Source organism: Mobula hypostoma (genome assembly GCF_963921235.1).
Source record: "Mobula hypostoma chromosome X1 unlocalized genomic scaffold, sMobHyp1.1 SUPER_X1_unloc_4, whole genome shotgun sequence".
NCBI classification, from domain to species: Eukaryota; Metazoa; Chordata; class Chondrichthyes; order Myliobatiformes; family Myliobatidae; genus Mobula; species Mobula hypostoma.
Window position 1 is genome coordinate 205,717 of NW_026948168.1, and position 18,530 is coordinate 224,246.

At 59.5% G+C, this 18,530-nt stretch overlaps 1 protein-coding gene across 3 annotated transcripts in view; it reads left to right on the forward strand.

The window, feature by feature from the left end:
- Positions 1-18,530, forward strand: part of kif5ab (kinesin family member 5A, b) — a 106,282-nt gene that overhangs the window by 71,515 nt on the left and 16,237 nt on the right. The window contains exons 20-24 of one of the 3 annotated variants that reach the window (XM_063039273.1): positions 9,836-9,937; positions 13,917-13,977; positions 14,637-14,708; positions 15,401-15,505; positions 17,649-17,669. In XM_063039273.1, coding sequence (XP_062895343.1) covers positions 9,836-9,937; positions 13,917-13,977; positions 14,637-14,708; positions 15,401-15,505; positions 17,649-17,669 — 361 coding nt within the window. The remainder of the gene's footprint in view (positions 1-9,835; positions 9,938-13,916; positions 13,978-14,636; positions 14,709-15,400; positions 15,506-17,648; positions 17,670-18,530) is intronic. The other 2 variants (XM_063039274.1, XM_063039272.1) reach the window with 2 other exon arrangements.

Here is an 18,530-nt window from a genome sequence, read left to right on the forward strand (position 1 = left end):
AGGGGCGGTGAGGAGGGAGCGTCACGCTGTGGGAGGGGCGGTGAGGAGGGAGCGTCACGCTGTGGGAGGGGCGGTGAGGAGGGAGCGTCACGCTGTGGGAGGGGCGGTGAGGGAGCGTCACGCTGTGGGAGGGGCGGTGAGGAGGGAGTGTCACGCTGAGGGAGGGGTGGTCAGGAGGAAGCTCCACGCTGTGCGAGGGGCGGTGAGGAGGGAGTATCACACTGTGGGACGGGCGGTGAGGAGGGAGTGTCACGCTGTGGGAGGGGCGGTGAGGATGTAGCTTCACGCTGAGGGAGGGGCGGTGAGGAGGGAGTGTCACGCTGTGGGAGGGGCGGTGAGGAGGGAGTGTCACGCTGTGGGAGGGGCGGTGAGGAGGGAGTGTCACGCTGTGCGAGGGGCGGTGAGGAGGGAGTGTCACACTGTGGGAGGGGCAGTGAGGAGGGAGCGTCACGCTGAGGGAGGGGCAGTGAGGAGGGAGCACCCCGCTGTGGGAGGGGCGGTGAGGAGGGAGTGTCACGCTGAGGGAGGGGTGGTGATGAGGGAGTGTCACACTGTGGGAGGGGCGGTGAGGAGGGAGTGTCACACTGTGGGAGGGGCGGTGAGGGAGTGTCACACTGAGCGAGGGGCAGTGAGGGAGTGTCATGCTGAGCGAGGGGCGGTGATGAGGGAGCGTCACACTGGGAGGGGAAGTCAGGAGGGAGCGTCACGTTGTGGGAGGGGCGGTGAGGAGGGAGCGTCACGCTGAGGGAGGGGCGGTGAGGAGGGAGTGTCACGCTGAGCGAGGGGCAGTGAGGGAGTGTCATGCTGAGTGAGGGGCGGTGAGGAGGGAGCGTCACACTGTGGGAGGGGCGGTGAGGAGGGAGTGTCACGCTGAGGGAGGGGTGGTCAGGAGGAAGCTCCACGCTGAGGGAGGGGCGGTGTGGAGGGAGTGTCACGCTGAGGGAGGGGTGGTGAGGAGGGAGCGTCACGCTGAGCGAGGGGCAGTGAGGAGGGAGTGTCACGCTGTGGGAGGGGCGGTGATGAGGGTGCATCACGTTGTGGGAGGGGCGGTGAGAAGGGAGCGTCACGCTGTCGGAGGGGCGGTGAGGAGGGAGCGTCACGCTAAGGGAGGGGCAGTGAGGAGGGAGTGTCACGCTGAGGGAGGGGCGGTGAGGAGGGAGCATCGCGCTGAGGGAGGGGCGGTGAGGAGGGAGCGTCACGCTGTGGGAGGGGCGGTGAGGAGGGAGTATCACACTGTGGGAGGGGCGGTGAGGAGGGAGTGTCACGCTGAGGAAGGGGTGGTCAGGAGGAAGCTCCACGCTGTGGGAGGGGCGGTGAGGAGGGAGTGCCACGCTGTGGGAGGGGCGGTGAGGAGGGAGCGTCACACTGTGGGAGGGGTGGTGAGGAGGGAGCGTCACGCTGTGTGAGGGGCGGTGAGGAGGGAGTGTCACGCTGTTGGAGGGGCGGTGAGGAGGGAGAGTCACGCTGTGGGAGGGGCGGTGAGGAGGGAGCGTCACGCTGTGGGAGGGGCGGTGAGGAGGGAGCGTCACACTGAGGGAGGGGCGGTGAGGAGGGAGCGTCACGCTGAGGGAGGGGCAGTGAGGAGGGAGTGTCTCACTATGGGACGGGCGGTGAGGAGGGAGTGCTCCGCTGAGGGAGGGGCGTTGGGGAGGGAGTGTCACGCTGAGGGAGGGGCGGTGGGGAGGGAGTGTCACGCTGAGGGAGGGGCGGTGAGGAGGGAGCATCACACTGGGAGGGGAGGTGAGGAGGGAGCGTCACGCTGAGGGAGGGGCGGTGAGGACGGAGCGTCACGCTGAGGGAGGGGCGGTGTGGAGGGAGCGTCACGCTGAGGGAGGGGCGGTGTGGAGGGAGAGTCACGCTGTGGGAAGGGCGGTGAGGAGGGAGTGTCACGCTGTGTGAGGGGCGGTGAGGAGGCAGCGTCACACTGTGGGAGGGGTGTCAGGAGGTAGCTTCACGCTGAGGGAGGGGCGGTGAGGAGGGAGTGTCACACTGTGGGAGGGGCGGTGAGGAGGGAGTGTCACGCTGTGGGAGGGGCGGTGAGGAGGGAGTGTCACGCTGAGGGAGGGGCGGTGAGGAGGGAGTGTCTCACTATGGGACGGGCGGTGAGGAGGGAGTGCTCCGCTGAGGGAGGGGCGGTGGGGAGGGAGTGTCACGCTGTGCGAGGGGCGGTGAGGAGGGAGTGTCACGCTGTGCGAGGGGCGGTGAGGAGGGAGCGTCACACTGTGGGAGGGGAGGTGAGGGAGCGTCACGCTGAGGGAGGGGTGGTCAGGAGGTAGCTTCACGCTGAGGGAGGGGCGGTGAGGAGGGAGTGTCACGCTGAGGGAGGGGTGGTCAGGAGGAAGCTCCACGCTGTGGGAGGGGCGGTGAGGAGGGAGTGTCACGCTGTGCGAGGGGCGGTGAGGAGGGAGTGTCACACTGTGTGAGGGGCGGTGAGGAGGGAGTGTCATGCTGTGCGAGGGGCGGTGAGGAGGGAGCGTCACACTGTGGAAGAGGCGATGAGGAGGGAGTGTCACGCTGTGCGAGGGGCGGTGAGGAGGGAGCGTCACACTGTGGGAGAGGCGGTGAGGAGGGAGTGTCACGCTGAGGGAGGGGTGGTCAGGAGGCAGCTCCACGCTGTGGGAGGGGCGGTGAGGACGGAGTGTCACGCTGTGCGAGGGGCGGTGAGGAGGTAGCTTCACGCTGAGGGAGGGACGGTGAGGAGGGAGTGTCATGCTGTGTGAGGGGCGGTGAGGAGGGAGTGTCACGCTGTGGGAGGGGTGGTGAGGAGGGAGTGTCACACTGTGGGAGGGGCGTTGAGGAGGGAGCGTCACACTGTGGGAGAGGCGGTGAGGAGGGAGTGTCACGCTGAGGGAGGGGTGGTCAGGAGGAAGCTCCACGCTGTGGGAGGGGCGGTGAGGAGCGAGTGTCACGCTGTGCGAGGGGCGGTGAGGAGGGAGTGTCACACTGTGTGAGGGGTGGTGAGGAGGGAGTGTCACGCTGTGTGAGGGGTGGTGAGGAGGGAGTGTCACACTGTGGGAGGGGTGGTCAGGAGGAAGCTCCACGCTGTGGGAGGGGCGGTGAGGGAGCGTCACGCTGAGGGAGGGGTGGTCAGGAGGTAGCTTCACGCTGAGGGAGGGGCGGTGAGGAGGGAGTGTCACACTGTGGGAGGGGCGGTGAGGAGGGAGTGTCACGCTGTGCGAGAGGCGGTGAGGAGGGAGCGTCACACTGTGGGAGGGGTGGTCAGGAGGTAGCTTCACGCTGTGGGAGGGGCGGTGAGGAGGGAGTGTCACGCTGAGGGAGGGGCGGTGAGGAGGGAGTGTCACACTGTGGGAGGGGCGGTGAGGAGGGAGTGTCACACTGTGGGAGGTGCGGTGAGGAGGGAGCGTCACGCTGTGGGAGGGGTTGTCAGGAGGTAGCTTCACGCTGAGGGAGGGGCGGTGAGGAGGGAGTGTCACACTGTGGGAGGGGCGGTGAGGAGGGAGTGTCACGCTGTGGGAGGGGCGGTGAGGAGGGAGCGTCACGCTGTGGGAGGGGCGGTGAGGAGGGAGTGTCACGCTGTGGGAGGGTTGGTGAGGAGGGAGCGTCACACTGTGGGAGGGGAGGTGAGGGAGCGTCACGCTGAGGGAGGGGTGGTCAGGAGGTAGCTTCACGCTGAGGGAGGGGCGGTGAGGAGGGAGTGTCACACTGTGGGAGGGGCGGTGAGGAGGGAGTGTCACGCTGAGGGAGGGGTGGTGATGAGGGAGTGTCACACTGTGGGAGGGGCGGTGAGGAGGGAGTGTCACACTGTGGGAGGGGCGGTGAGGAGGGAGCGTCACGCTGAGGGAGGGGCAGTGAGGAGGGAGCACCCCGCTGTGGGAGGGGCGGTGAGGAGGGAGTGTCACGCTGTGGGAGCGGCGGTGAGGAGGGAGCGTCACGCTGTGGGAGGGGCGGTGAGGAGGGAGTGTCACGCTGTGGGAGGGTTGGTGAGGAGGGAGCGTCACACTGTGGGAGGGGAGGTGAGGGAGCGTCACGCTGAGGGAGGGGTGGTCAGGAGGTAGCTTCACGCTGAGGGAGGGGCGGTGAGGAGGGAGTGTCACACTGTGGGAGGGGCGGTGAGGAGGGAGTGTCACGCTGAGGGAGGGGTGGTGATGAGGGAGTGTCACACTGTGGGAGGGGCGGTGACGAGGGAGGGTCACACTGTGGGAGGGGCGGTGAGGAGGGAGCACCACGCTGTGGGAGGGGCAGTGAGGAGGGAGCACCCCGCTGTGGGAGGGGCGGTGAGGAGGGAGCACCCCGCTGTGGGAGGGGCGGTGAGGAGGGAGTGTCACGCTGAGGGAGGGGTGGTGATGAGGGAGTGTCACACTGGGAGGGGCGGTGAGGAGGGAGCGTCACGCTGTGGGAGGGGCAGTGAGGGAGTGTCATGCTGAGCGAGGGGCGGTGATGAGGGAGCGTCACACTGGGAGGGGAAGTCAGGAGGGAGCGTCACGCTGAGGGAGGGGCGGTGAGGAGGGAGCGTCACGCTGAGGGAGGGGCGGTGAGGAGGGAGTGTCACGCTGAGCGAGGGGCAGTGAGGGAGTGTCATGCTGAGTGAGGGGCGGTGAGGAGGGAGCGTCACACTGTGGGAGGGGCGGTGAGGAGGGAGTGTCACGCTGAGGGAGGGGTGGTCAGGAGGAAGCTCCACGCTGAGGGAGTGGCGGTGTGGAGGGAGTGTCACGCTGAGGGAGGGGCGGTGAGGAGGGAGCGTCACACTGAGCGAGGGGCAGTGAGGAGGGAGTGTCACGCTGTGGGAGGGGCGGTGAGGTGGGAGCGTCACGCTGTCGGAGGGGCGGTGAGGTGGGAGCGTCACGCTGTCGGAGGGGCGGTGAGGAGGGAGCGTCACGCTGAGGGAGGGGCGGTGAGGAGGGATGTCGTGCTGTCGGAGGGGCGGTGAGGAGGGAACATCGCGCTGAGGGAGGGGCGGTGAGGAGGGAGCGTCACGCTGTGGGAGGGGCGGTGAGGAGGGAGTATCACGCTGTGGGAGGGGCGGTGAGGAGGGAACATCGCGCTGAGGGAGGGGCGGTGAGGAGGGAGCGTCACGCTGTGGGAGAGGCGGTGAGGAGGGAGTGTCACGCTGAGGAAGGGGTGGTCAGGAGGAAGCTCCACGCTGTGGGAGGGGCGGTGAGGAGGGAGTGTCACGCTGTGGGAGGGGCGGTGAGGAGGGAGCGTCACGCTGTGGGAAGGGCGGTGAGGAGGGAGCGTCACGCTGTGGGAGGGGCGGTGAGGAGGGAGCGTCACGCTGTGTGAGGGGCGGTGAGGAGGGAGTGTCACGCTGTTGGAGGGGCGATGAGGAGGGAGCGTCACGCTGTAGGAGGGGCGGTGCGGAGGGAGCGTCACGCTGAGGGAGGGGCGGTGAGGAGGGAGCGTCACGCTGTGGGAGGGGCGGTGAGGAGGGAACGTCACGCTGAGGGAGGGGCGGTGAGGAGGGATTGTCACGCTGAGGGAGGGGCGGTGAGGAGGGAGTGTCTCACTATGGGACGGGCGGTGAGGAGGGAGTGCTCCGCTGAGGGAGGGGCGTTGGGGAGGGAGTGTCACGCTCAGGGAGGGGCGGTGGGGAGGGAGTGTCACGCTCTGGGAGGGGTGGTGAGGAGGGAGCATCACATTGGGAGGGGAGGTGAGGAGGGAGCGTCACGCTGAGGGAGGGATGGTGAGGAGGGAGCGTCACGCTGAGGGAGGGGCGGTGTGGAGGGAGCGTCACGCTGAGGGAGGGGCGGTGTGGAGGGAGCGTCACGCTGTGGGAGGGGCGGTGAGGAGTGAGTGTCACGCTGAGGGAAGGGCGGTGAGGAGGGAGTGTCACGCTGAGGGAGGGGCGGTGAGGAGGGAGCGTCACGCTGTGGGAGGGGCGGTGAGGAGGGAGCGTCACGCTGTGGGAGGGGCGGTGAGGAGGGAGTGTCACGCTGTGGGAGGGGAGGTGAGGGAGCGTCACGCTGAGGGAGGGGCGGTGAGGAGGGAGCGTCACGCTGTGGGAGGGGAGGTGAGGGAGCGTCACGCTAAGGGGGGGTGGTCAGGAGGTAGCTTCATGCTGAGGGAGGGGCGGTGAGGAGGGAGAGTCACACTGTGGGAGGGGCGGTGAGGAGGGAGTGTCACGCTGTGCGAGGGGCGGTGAGGAGGGAGCGTCACACTGTGGGAGAGGCGGTGAGGAGGGAGTGTCACGCTGAGGGAGGGGTGGTCAGGAGGAAGTGTTCCACGCTGTGGGAGGGGCGGTGAGGAGGGAGTGTCACGCTGTGCGAGGGGCGGTGAGGAGGGAGTGACACACTGTGGGAGAGGCGGTGAGGAGGGAGTGTCACGCTGAGGGAGGGGCGGTCAGGAGGAAGCTCCACGCTGTGGGAGGGGCGGTGAGGACGGAGTGTCACGCTGTGCGAGGGGCGGTGAGGAGGGAGTGACACACTGTGGGAGGGGCAGTGAGGAGGGAGTGTCACGCTGAGGGAGGGGCAGTGAGGATGTAGCTTCACGCTGAGGGAGGGGCGGTGAGGAGGGAGTGTCATGCTGTGGGAGGGGCGGTGAGGAGGGAGTGTCACGCTGTGGGAGGGGCGGTGAGGAGGGAGCGTCACGCTGAGGGAGGGGTGGTCAGGAGGAAGCTCCACGCTGCGGGAGGGGCGGTCAGGAGGAAGCTCCACGCTGTGGGAGGGGCGGTGAGGACGGAGTGTCACGCTGTGCGAGGGGCGGTGAGGAGGGAGTGACACACTGTGGGAGAGGCGGTGAGGAGGGAGTGTCACGCTGAGGGAGGGGCGGTCAGGAGGAAGCTCCACGCTGTGGGAGGGGCGGTGAGGAGGGAGTGTCACGCTGTGGGAGGGGCGGTGAGGAGGGAGTGTCACGCTGAGGGAGGGGCAGTGAGGATGTAGCTTCACGCTGAGGGAGGGGCGGTGAGGAGGGAGTGTCACGCTGTGGGAGGGGCGGTGAGGAGGGAGTGTCACGCTGTGGGAGGGGCGGTGAGGAGGGAGTGTCACGCTGTGCGAGGGGCGGTGAGGAGGGAGCGTCACACTGTGGGAGAGGCGGTGAGGAGGGAGTGTCACGCTGAGGGAGGGGTGGTCAGGAGGAAGCTCCACGCTGTGGGAGGGGCGGTGAGGAGGGAGCGTCATGCTGAGGGAGGGGTGGTGAGGAGGGAGTGTCACACTGTGGGAGGGGCAGTGAGGAGGGAGTGTCACGCTGTGGGAGGGGCGGTGAGGAGGGAGCGTCACGCTGTGGGAGGGGCGGTGAGGAGGGAGTGTCACGCTGTGGGAGGGGAGGTGAGGGAGCGTCACGCTGAGGGAGGGGCAGTGAGGAGGGAGTGTTGCACTGTGTGAGGGGCGGTGAGGAGGGAGTGTTGCACTGTGTGAGGGGCGGTGAGGAGGGAGTGTTGCACTGTATGAGGGGCAGCGAGGAGGGAGTGTTGCACTGTGTGAGGGGCAGCGAGGAGGGAGTGTTGCACTGTGTGAGGGGCAGCGAGGAGGGAGTGTTGCACTGTGTGAGGGGCAGTGAGGAGGGAGTGTTGCACTGTATGAGGGGCGGTGAGGAGGGAGTGTTGCACTGTATGAGGGGCAGCGAGGAGGGAGTGTTGCACTGTATGAGGGGCAGCGAGGAGGGAGTGTTGCACTGTATGAGGGGCAGCGAGGAGGGAGTGTCACGCTAAGGGGGGGGTGGTCAGGAGGTAGCTTCATGCTGAGGGAGGGGCGGTGAGGAGGGAGAGTCACACTGTGGGAGGGGCGGTGAGGAGGGAGTGTCACGCTGTGCGAGGGGCGGTGAGGAGGGAGCGTCACACTGTGGGAGAGGCGGTGAGGAGGGAGTGTCACGCTGAGGGAGGGGTGGTCAGGAGGAAGCTCCACGCTGTGGGAGGGGCGGTGAGGAGGGAGTGTCACGCTGTGCGAGGGGCGGTGAGGAGGGAGTGACACACTGTGGGAGGGGCAGTGAGGAGGGAGTGTCACGCTGAGGGAGGGGCAGTGAGGATGTAGCTTCACGCTGAGGGAGGGGCGGTGAGGAGGGAGTGTCATGCTGTGGGAGGGGCGGTGAGGAGGGAGTGTCACGCTGTGGGAGGGGCGGTGAGGAGGGAGTGTCACGCTGTGCGAGGGGCGGTGAGGAGGGAGCGTCACACTGTGGGAGAGGCGGTGAGGAGGGAGTGTCACGCTGAGGGAGGGGTGGTCAGGAGGAAGCTCCACGCTGTGGGAGGGGCGGTGAGGACGGAGTGTCACGCTGTGCGAGGGGCGGTGAGGAGGGAGTGTCATGCTGTGGGAGGGGTGGTGAGGAGGGAGTGTCACACTGTGGGAGGGGCGGTGAGGAGGGAGCGTCACGCTGTGGGAGGGGCGGTGAGGAGGGAGCGTCACACTGTGGGAGGGGCGGTGAGGAGGGAGTGTCACGCTGAGGGAGGGGTGGTCAGGAGGAAGCTCCACGCTGTGGGAGGGGCGGTGAGGAGGGAGTGTCACGCTGTGCGAGGGGCGGTGAGGAGGGAGTGTCACACTGTGTGAGGGGCGGTGAGGAGGGAGTGTCACGCTGAGGGAGGGGCGGTGAGGAGGGAGTGTCTCACTATGGGACGGGCGGTGAGGAGGGAGTGCTCCGCTGAGGGAGGGGCGGTGGGGAGGGAGTGTCACGCTGAGGGAGGGGCGGTGGGGAGGGAGCGTCACGCTGTGGGAGGGGAGGTGAGGGAGTGTCACGCTGAGCGAGGGGCAGTGAGGGAGTGTCACGCTGTGGGAGGGGCAGTGAGGAGGGAGTGCTCTGCTGAGGGAGGTGCGGTGAGGAGGGAGCATCACACTGTGGGAGGGGAGGTGAGGAGGGAGCGTCACGCTGAGGGAGGGGTGGTCAGGAGGTAGCTTCACGCTGAGGGAGGGGCGGTGAGGAGGGAGTGTCGCACTGAGGGAGGGGCGGTGAGGAGGGAGTGTCACACTGCGAGGGGCGGTGAGGAGGGAGCGTCACACTGTGGGAGGGGTGGTCAGGAGGTAGCTTCACGCTGAGGGAGGGGCGGTGAGGAGGGAGTGTCACACTGTGGGAGGGGCGGTGAGGAGGGAGTGTCACGCTGTGGGAGGGGCGGTGAGGAGGGAGCGTCACGCTGTGGGAGGGGAGGTGAGGGAGCGTCACGCTGAGGGAGGGGTGGTCAGGAGGTAGCTTCACGCTGAGGGAGGGGCGGTGAGGAGGGAGTGTCACGCTGTGCGAGGGGCGGTGAGGAGGGAGCGTCACACTGTGGGAGAGGTGGTGATGAGGGAGCGTCACGCTGAGGGAGGGGTGATCAGGAGGAAGCTCCACGCTGTGCGAGGGGCGGTGAGGAGGTAGCTTCACGCTGAGGGAGGGGCGGTGAGGAGTGAGTGTCACGCTGTGTGAGGGGTGGTGAAGAGGGAGTGTCACACTGTGGGAGGGGCGGTGAGGAGGGAGTGTCACGCTGTGGGAGGGGTGGTGAGGAGGGAGCGTCACACTGTGGGAGGGGAGGTGAGGGAGCGTCACGCTGAGGGAGGGGTGGTTCTGGAGGTAGCTTTACGCTGAGGGAGGGGCGGTGAGGAGGGAGTGTCACACTGTGGGATGGGCGGTGAGGAGGGAGTGTCACGCTGTGCGAGGGGCGGTGAGGAGGGAGTGTCACGCTGAGGGAGGGGCGGTGAGGAGGGAGTGTCACGCTGTGTGAGGGGCGGTGAGGAGTGAGTGTCACGCTGTGGGAGGGGCGGTGAGGAGAGAGTGTCACACTGGGAGGGGCAGTGAGGAGGGAGTGTCACACTGGGAGGGGCGGTGAGGAGGGAGTGTCACACTGTGGGAGGGGCGGTGAGGAGGGAGTGTCACGCTGTGCGAGGGGCGGTGAGGAGGGGTACCATGCTGCGAGAGGGGGTGTTGAGGAGGGAGTCCTCAGATGATCTTGGACGCTATGACTGACCCTAAGATTCCTGTCCAGCCTGAACCAGCAGCTGAACTTGGAGCTTGAGAAACTGCGTGACGATTTCAAGAAGTTGAAAAGTGAGCAGCAGGAAAAAAGCGAAACAATTCAGGAGCTTACGTAAGTGCAGGTCAACACTTCCCAGCCGCACCATACCTTCAAACCTGAAAACACTCAAATCTCTCAGCCGGTTTGGCAGCATCCATGCAGAATCACTTCATGTTTCAGGTCAAGGCCGAACATATGAACTCTGTTTATCTTTCTCCTCTTTCAGCTGGAACTCCAAACTCCTTCCCTTCCCCCTCCCCACTCCTCCCTCCCCCCATCTCCACCCTTCTCCCCTCACCCCCCTCTGCTTCCCCCATCTTCTTCCTTCCACCTTCCTTGTTTCCTCCCCTGTTCCCTCAGCTCTTACCCCTCCCCTTCCCCACTCACACCTCACCTCCCCTCCTTCCTCCACCTCCCCTCCTTCCTCCACCTCCCCTCCTTCCTCCACCTTCCCTCCTTCCTCCACCTTCCCTCCTTCCTCCACCTTCCCTCCTTCCTCCACCTTCCTTTTAACCTACCTTAAGATCAATCTAACCCTTCCCACCTACAGAGCCCTCCATTTTTCAATCATCCACGTGCCTATCTAAGAGTTTCTTAGAGGTCCCTGTAGCATCTGCCTCCCCTACCTCCCTTTGCAGGGCACTCCATAGACACACCATTCTCTGTGTAAAAAAACTCTTCCCTGATATCACCCCCCTCAAACTTTCCTCCAATCACCTTAAAATTACGCCTCCTTGTATTAGCCACTTCTGCCCCGTGAAAGAGTCTTTGGCTGTCCCGTTATCTTGTACACCTCTATCAAATCACCTCTCATCCCCCTGTGCTCCAGAGAGAAAAGCCCCAGCTCACTCAACCTATCCTCATAAGACATGCTGTCTAAACCAGACAGCATCCTGGCAAATCTCCTCTGCAGTTCTCCTCTAAAACTTCCACTAGTGCAAAAAATACAGGAATAATGAGGTGGAGGTCCTTCATGATGGATGGGGCCTCTTTGAGGCACTGCCTCTTGCTAATGTCCTTGGTGTTGGGGAGGTTTGTCCCTGTGATGGATCTGGCTGAGTTTACAACCATCTGCAGTCTCTTGTGATCCTTGGCATTGGAGCCTCCACACCAGGCGGTGATGCACCCAGTCAGAATGGTCTCCACCGCACATCTGTAGAAATTTGTTTGAGTCTTTGGTGATCCACCAAATCTCTTCAAACTCCTAACGAAGTAGAACCACTAGTTGCATCAGTGTGTTGGGCCTACTTTTGTGTTTCCTAAAGGTGTGCTGGTCGGTGAGTAGCTGGTTTCAGTAAGATGCTCCTTTTTTGTTCATAAGTGGTGTTTCTCTATGCCCTTCATAATTGTGTACACAACTATCAGGTCCCCCCTCAACCCCCTCCGCTCCAGAGTGAACTGACCCAGCCTCATAGCTGAAATGCTCCGCCCCCAAGGAACATCCTGGTGAATGTCCTCTGCACCCTTTCCCAGTACTGTCACATCCTTCCTAGAGCAATTACATTGTGTCGAGAAATTACCCCTCAGATCCCCTCAATTTCCCCACCTTAAATCTATGCCTCTTGTTCTGGACACCCCTGCTGGTGAAAGGAGGTTCCTTCTATCTACCCTATCTATACCGCTCATAATTTTGTACCCCTTGTACCCCTTCAGCCTCCTCAACTTTAAGGAAAGCAAACCCAGCCTATCCAGTCTCTCCCAATGACTTACATGGGAAGGTAATCCATGTGTGGAGCCAAAAGAGACGGGGGAGATCTTAAATGAATTGTTTGCATCTGTATTTACTCGGGAGATGGACACAAAGTCTGTAGCTGTGAGGCGAAGCAGCAGTGAGGTCATGGACCCTATACAGATCACAGAGGAGGAGGAGTTTGCTGTCTTGAGGCAAATTAGTGTGGATAAATCCCCAGGGCCTGACAAGGTGTTCCCTTGGATCCTGCGGGGGGCTAGTGTAGAAATTGCAGGGGTGCTAGCAGAAATATTTAAAATGTCTTTTGCCATGGGTGAGATGCCAGAGGATTGGAGGATATATAAGTATTTGGATAGACATGGACTGATTAAGGATGGTCAACATGTCTTCATACATGGTAGGCCATGTCAACATTTGACAAGGTCCTACATAGGAGGCTGATCAAGAAGGATCAGTCGTTCAGCATTCAAGATGAGGTAGCAAATTGGATTATACATTGGCTTTGTGGGAAAAGCCAGAGGGTGGTAGTAGATGGTTGCCTCTCTGACTGGAGTCCTGTGACTAGTGGAGCACCTCAGGGACCGGTGCTGGGTCCATTGTTGTTTGTCATCTATATCAATGAACTGGATGATAATGTGGTAAACTGGATCAGCAAATTTGCAGATGACACCAAGATTGAGGGCGTAGCTTATAACGAGGAAGATTATCATCGCTTACAGCAAGATCTAGACCAGCTGGAAAAACAGACTGAAAAATGGCAGGTGGAATTTAATGTAGAGAAGTGCAAGGTTTTGCACTTTGGTAGGATCAACCAGGGTGGTCTTATACAGTGAACAGCAGGGCACTGAGGAATGTGGTAGAACAAAGGGATCTGGGAATACAGATACATAATTCCTTGAAAATTGTGTTGCAGGTAGACTGGGTCGTAAAGAAAGCTTTTGGCACATTGGCCTTCATAAATCAATGTATTGTGTACAGAAGATGGGATGTTATGTTGAAGTTGTATAAGATGTTGGTGAGGCCTAATTTGGAGTATTGTGTGCGGTTTTGGTCACCTACCTACAGGAAAGATGTAAACAAGGTTGAAAGAGTGCACAGAAAATTTACAAGGATGTTGCTGGGACTTCAGGACCTGAGTTACAGGGAAAGGTGGAATAGGTTAGAATTTTATTACCTCGAAGTAGAAGATTGAGGGGAGATTTGATAGACAAAATTGTTAGGGATATAGATCGGTAGACAGATAAATGCACACAGGCTTTTTCCACTAGAGGATAAGGGTGAAAGGTGAAATGTTTAAGGGGAACATGAGCAGAAGAACAAGAGGACATAGATTTAAGATAAGAGGTAGGAATTTTCAAGGGGATTTGAGGGGGATTATTTTGTACAATGTAAGTCACTACAGGGAGGACATGACTGCAGTGCAGAGGGTGCAGAGGAGATTCACCAGGAGTTGCCTGGGATGGAATTCATTGAAAACGTCAGCACAGAAACAGCCCTTTTGGCTCATCTAGTCTGTGCCAAACCATTTAATCTGCCTAGTTCCATTGACCTGCACCCAGATCATAGACCTCCCATCCATGTACCCATCCAAACCTCTTCAGTCAGAGAGTATTGAGAGCGTGGAATGAGCTGCCAGCACAAGAGGTGGATGTAATTTTGTTTTCCATGTTTAAAAGAAGTTTGGATAGGTACACTATCTATAGGGTAATTTTCCGTACTCCTGTCATGTAGCCCCTCCATCTCCTTAGCTCTAAGGATAGCAAATCCACCCTATCCAGTCTGTCCCAATGACTGACACACTCTTGAAAGTGGCATCACACAAGAACATCTGGCACTTTGATCTTCATAAATCAAAATATTGAATACAGAAGATGGGACGTTATGTTGAAATTGTATAAGACGATGGTGAGGCCTAATTTGGAGTGCTGTGTGAAGTTCTGGTCACCTACCTACAGGAAAAATGTCAATAATATTGAAAGTGTACGGAGAAAAATTTACAAGGATGTTTCCAAAACTCGTATACTTGAGTTTTAGGAAAAGGTTGAATGGGTTAGGACTTTATTCTCTGGAGTATGGGAGAGTGATGGTGTGGAGAGCTATGGTCTGGCTTCAGATAGATAGGACTAGGCAGAAAACCAGGCTGGCACAGACTAGATGGGCCAAAAAGCCATTATCTGTGTGGCAGTGCTCGATGACTCCATCACAAGCAACGGCCAAGTGAATATTATTGCAGTCGGTCAGTCACATTGTGCCACAGGTCGAGGGGGGAATGATTTAGAGGTTTGTTTGGGAGGGCGGGTGGCAGCGAGAGCGGGTGTCTCTCAACATCTCCCATTATTTCCACCACCCCCACCCCTGCAGATTTCTCCACGAGAAACACGAGCAGTCCAGGCAGGATCTTAAGGGACTTGAAGAGACTGTGGTGAGTAGTCACAGCCGGGCGGTATGCAGTTCAGGGGCAAAGGAGGGGCAGTGAGGAGAGAACACTGCGCTGTGGGACGGGCGGTGAGGAGGGGAGCGCCGTGCTGTGGGAGGGGCAGTGAGGAGTGAGCGTCACGCTGTGGGAGGGGCAGTGAGGAGGGAGCGTCACGCTGTGGGAGGGGCGGTGAGGAGGGAGCACCGTGCTGTGGGAGGGGTGATGAGGAGGGTGCATTGTGCTGTGGGAGGGGTGGCACCACGCTGTGGAGGGAGCAGTGAGGAGGGAGTGTTGCGCTGTGGGAGGGGTGGTGAGGAGGGAGCACTGTGATGTGGGAGGGACGGTGGAGGAAGAGTTGCGCTGAGGGAGGGAGCGAGTTGCATGCTGTGGGAGGGATGGTGAGGAGGGTGCACCGCGCTGTGGGTGGTGAGGAGGGAAAGCCGAGCTGTGGGAGGGGTGGTGAGGAGGGAGTGTCATGTGGGAGGGGTGAGAGAAAACAGTGAAAAGTGTCATAAATCAAAAGCTGTAATCACTTTGGCTGTTGAAACAATCTGTAATTTGCTCCTGGGTACACAACCCCCTCAGAAACCATGAAGTCCTCATAAGGTCCACTGCCTACAACCACCCTACCTTTCTGATGATACACTCTGTTCCTCTCTCCTCAGGCACGAGAACTTCAAACTCTGCATAACCTACGAAAACTTTTTGTTCAAGACCTCACCACACGTGTCAGGAAAGTAAGTGATGGCGGGCCACAGTGCTCGGGGTTACAGACAGACCAGCTGGGAGCTTATCCAGTAGAGGGGCAGGCAGGTTTGAGGGGAAGTGTGTGTGTGTGTAAACATCCTTGTTTTTAGCTCTCACCACCCTCCCCTCTGGTCTTTGCTACTTTCTTACTGTCTAAGAATGGGGTGAATTGCTCCCAATCCCAGGTGACAAGACGGTATGAACATGGAAAGGGGGAGAGGGAATTGGTGAGGGTGAGAAATGTCTGGCATCTGGGATTTGCTACCTAAGAGTACAGTGGAGTCAAATCTGACAGGAGGGGGGATTCTGGAGGGAATGCTGGAAGGGCAAATGGCAAAATAACTGTGGGAGGGGGTGGTGAGAAGGGAGCAGGGCACTGTAGGAGGGATGGTGAGGAGGGCTGCACTGTCAGGTGGGTGGTGAGGAGGGAGTGCCACGCTGTGGGAGGGGCAGCGAGGAGGAAGCCCCTCAGGAGGGGTGGTGTGGAAGGAGCACTGCACTGCAGGAGGGGCGGTGAGGAGGGAGCTTTCCAGCAGGGAGAGCAAGAAGGGTGGGCTAGCGAGGAGGGAGCGCTGTGGGAGGGAGGGATGCAGCAGAGATCCTTCTCTCTGCCTACCCCACCCTCCCGATTCCTGTCACCACTGCTTGAGCAGCAGACATCTCCATTCCCCCATCCCCCCAGAACACTGAGCTGGAAGCAGACGACAGCGGTGGGTGCGTCTCACAGAAACAGAAGATATCCTTTCTTGAGAACAACCTGGATCAGCTTACAAAGGTTCACAAACAGGTAGAGCTCAGGGGTTGGGTGGGGAGGGTCGGTCAGAGGACTGGTGGGTGGGGGGGGGAGAGGGTCTGGTTGGGAGGTACAATGGGAGGAGGAGGAGGAGGTGGGGTCATGAGTAGAGATAAGAGATCGTGCAGTTAAGTTGTTGAAGGTTGATCAACTCATGACCAATGGGTTTGGGTGTCCTCTTCCCAACCCCTGTTCTGTTCCCCCTCTCCCGATGTGGACAGCCTCGCAAATGCCCCCTGCTTCTCGATCCTATCTGTAACGCAGGGACTAGAAGTGGACACGTTGCTCTGAGTATGCTCCAACCAGAGGGCAATACAGGCCTCGGACGGCCTACAGACACAAAAACAGGAGCAGGAGCCACTCGGCTCCTCAAGACTCCACGTTGAGCAACATGATGGTGGCTGATCGCCTCATCCCTTCTTCCCCACAGCCTTCAGTCCTCCCTCTAACCACCAAACATTTATCCCTCTCCTATTTAATAGCTTCCATCATCCCCAGGGGTAGAGAATTCCTGAGATTCCAAGTTTATGGTCATGGGCATACATACCTAGGTGGAATATTAAAAGTCTAGCTGTGTGGTGCCATAACAACGACCTCTCACTCAACGTCAGCGAAACCAAAGAGCTAATGATCAACTACAGGAAGAGTAAGTCAGAGTCCATGAGCCAGTCCTCATCAGGAGATCAGATCAGATTTGCAGAAAATCAGTAACTTTAAATTCCTTGGCGTTATTAAACCAGAGGATCTGTCCTGGGACAGTACATCAGTGACTTCACAAAAAAGGCACAACAGTCCCTCAACTTCCTTAGAAATGTGCATACGTTCAGCACGTCATCTAAAACTTTGACAGAGTTCTGTAGGTGCACAGTGGAGAGTATCCTGATTGGTTGCATCATGGCCTGTATGGAAACACCAATACTCAGGACTGGGGGACCCTACAGAAAGTAGTGGATACAGCCCAGTCCATCGTAGGCAATTCTCTCCCCACCACTGAGCACATTTACATGGAGCACTGGCACAAGAAAGCAGCATCAGTCATCAAGGGCCCCCACCGTCCAGGCTATGCTCTCTTCTCACTGCTGCCATCAGGGCAGGAGGTACAGGAGCCTTAGGTCCCACACCACCAGGTTCAGGAACAGTTCTGACCCTACAACCATCAGGCTCCTGAACCATTGTGAACATCTTCACTCACCACAACTCTGAACTGATTCCACAACATACAGACTCACGGACTCTTTGTAATTCATGTTTTCATTTTTTATTGCACAAATTGTCTTATAGAGCATAGAACACTACAGCAGAGTACAGGCCCTTTGGCCCATGGTGTTGTGCTGACCTTTTAACCTACTCTAAGATCTTTTGAGCATTGGTAGTTTGTCAGTGTTCGTTTATGTATAGCTTTCACAAATTCCACTGTATTTCATTATTTTTCCTGCAAGAAAATAAACCTCAAGATAGTATATGCAGTGGAGAAAATATTCCCACCCTATCCAGCCACTCCTTATAATCCAATCCCTCCAGTCCTGGTAACATCCTCATAGACCTTTTCTGTACCCTCACAGCTTAATGACATCCTTCCTCTAGCAGGGCAACTGGAACTACACTCCCTTTTCCAAGCTGGCCATGTCTTCCGCTCTCTGCTTCCTCTCTTTCTACTGAGTGTGTCCCGGGCTCTGGAATCCCTATATTTCCTTAACTATTCTAAGGGAGGTATGTGGTGAAACTGGGACATTCACCACCAGACAGGGCTCTGGAGGCCCAGTCACCGATGCCACCTGAGGAGGAGGGAGGTGGATCTCGAGGCACAGAAGCATTGGGGGGTGAGGAGAGGATCAACCATAGCCGTGCTGAATGAAGGAGCAGTCAAGGGGCTCCCCTGTGTCCCTGACCCACCTCTTCCCTGCTGCCTCTCACCAAGCACCCCCGACTTTCCTCTCCCACACCCACAAGCTTTCATGGGCAGAATTCCTGAGTCACTCTAGCTCCGCAGTGTGGTCAGGAGTGTTGCTTGGGGGTTGGAAATGTTGTGGCCATTTTGTTTCTTCTGCTCTGTCTTTGAATGGTCCCTCCCTTCTTCCAACTTCTCTCTCTCTGTTTATTGCTCCCGCCTGCCTCCCTCCTATCCCAATGGCTGCAGGTGATGATCTGGCACGATGAGGTACCTCTCTCTTCCCACCACCCATTTAACCCCCACCTTGCACCTCTTCACTACATTCCTTGCCACCCTCCTCCGGCTGTGGGACTGCACGGCACTTGTGTCAGAATGGCATGGAGCAGTCATCAGTCACCCATTACACCCAAGTCACTATGACTGAGCTTCCCCAAAGAGTTCCTGGCACAACCCAGACCAGGCACCCAGCTCTTCCAGAGAAACCAGGGCATCCCTCTCATGATGCGCCATTACCGCTTCGCCAACCCCTCCCTCAGCGCAGCACTCCCTCCTCACCACCCTCCCACAGTGTTCACTCCTCACCGCCCCTCCCACATCAACCCAATAACAGTCAGCTCATTTGCCTTTGTGAGGCACCATGGAGGAAGCTTGCTGAACGCTGGGCAGGTGCTGACTCTTCCAGAGTGGGTCTCATTACAGTCGAGGAGCTCCGACCTCAGGACAATGCAGTCATAACTTCCAATTTGTACACACTCCCTCCCACCCCACCTACTCCACTGTCCTTGTCCACCACACCAATATCTCAGCATCCTGCCGGAAGCTCCTCCATCTCATAATGCCAACAGGTGGGTTGGAGAGTCCAGTTGATGCCCAAAATTGGCACCCTGCTCCCGACCTGATGTAGCACCCACCCCGTCACCTTCACTACCCCTCATCTGCTGCTTTGGGTACATCTCTCATCTGTTCAGGCCTGCCCACTTGCATGCCCTGCCTCAGAATGGGGAGAACTCAAGCATGCTGCTTCACCCTGCCCTACCCGAGTTACACTTGGAGGGTTCTTCCAAATCCCAGCTGAGAAAGAACTTCCAGGTCCTACCCAAGTGGAGTCAATTTGAATCCTGATTGGAT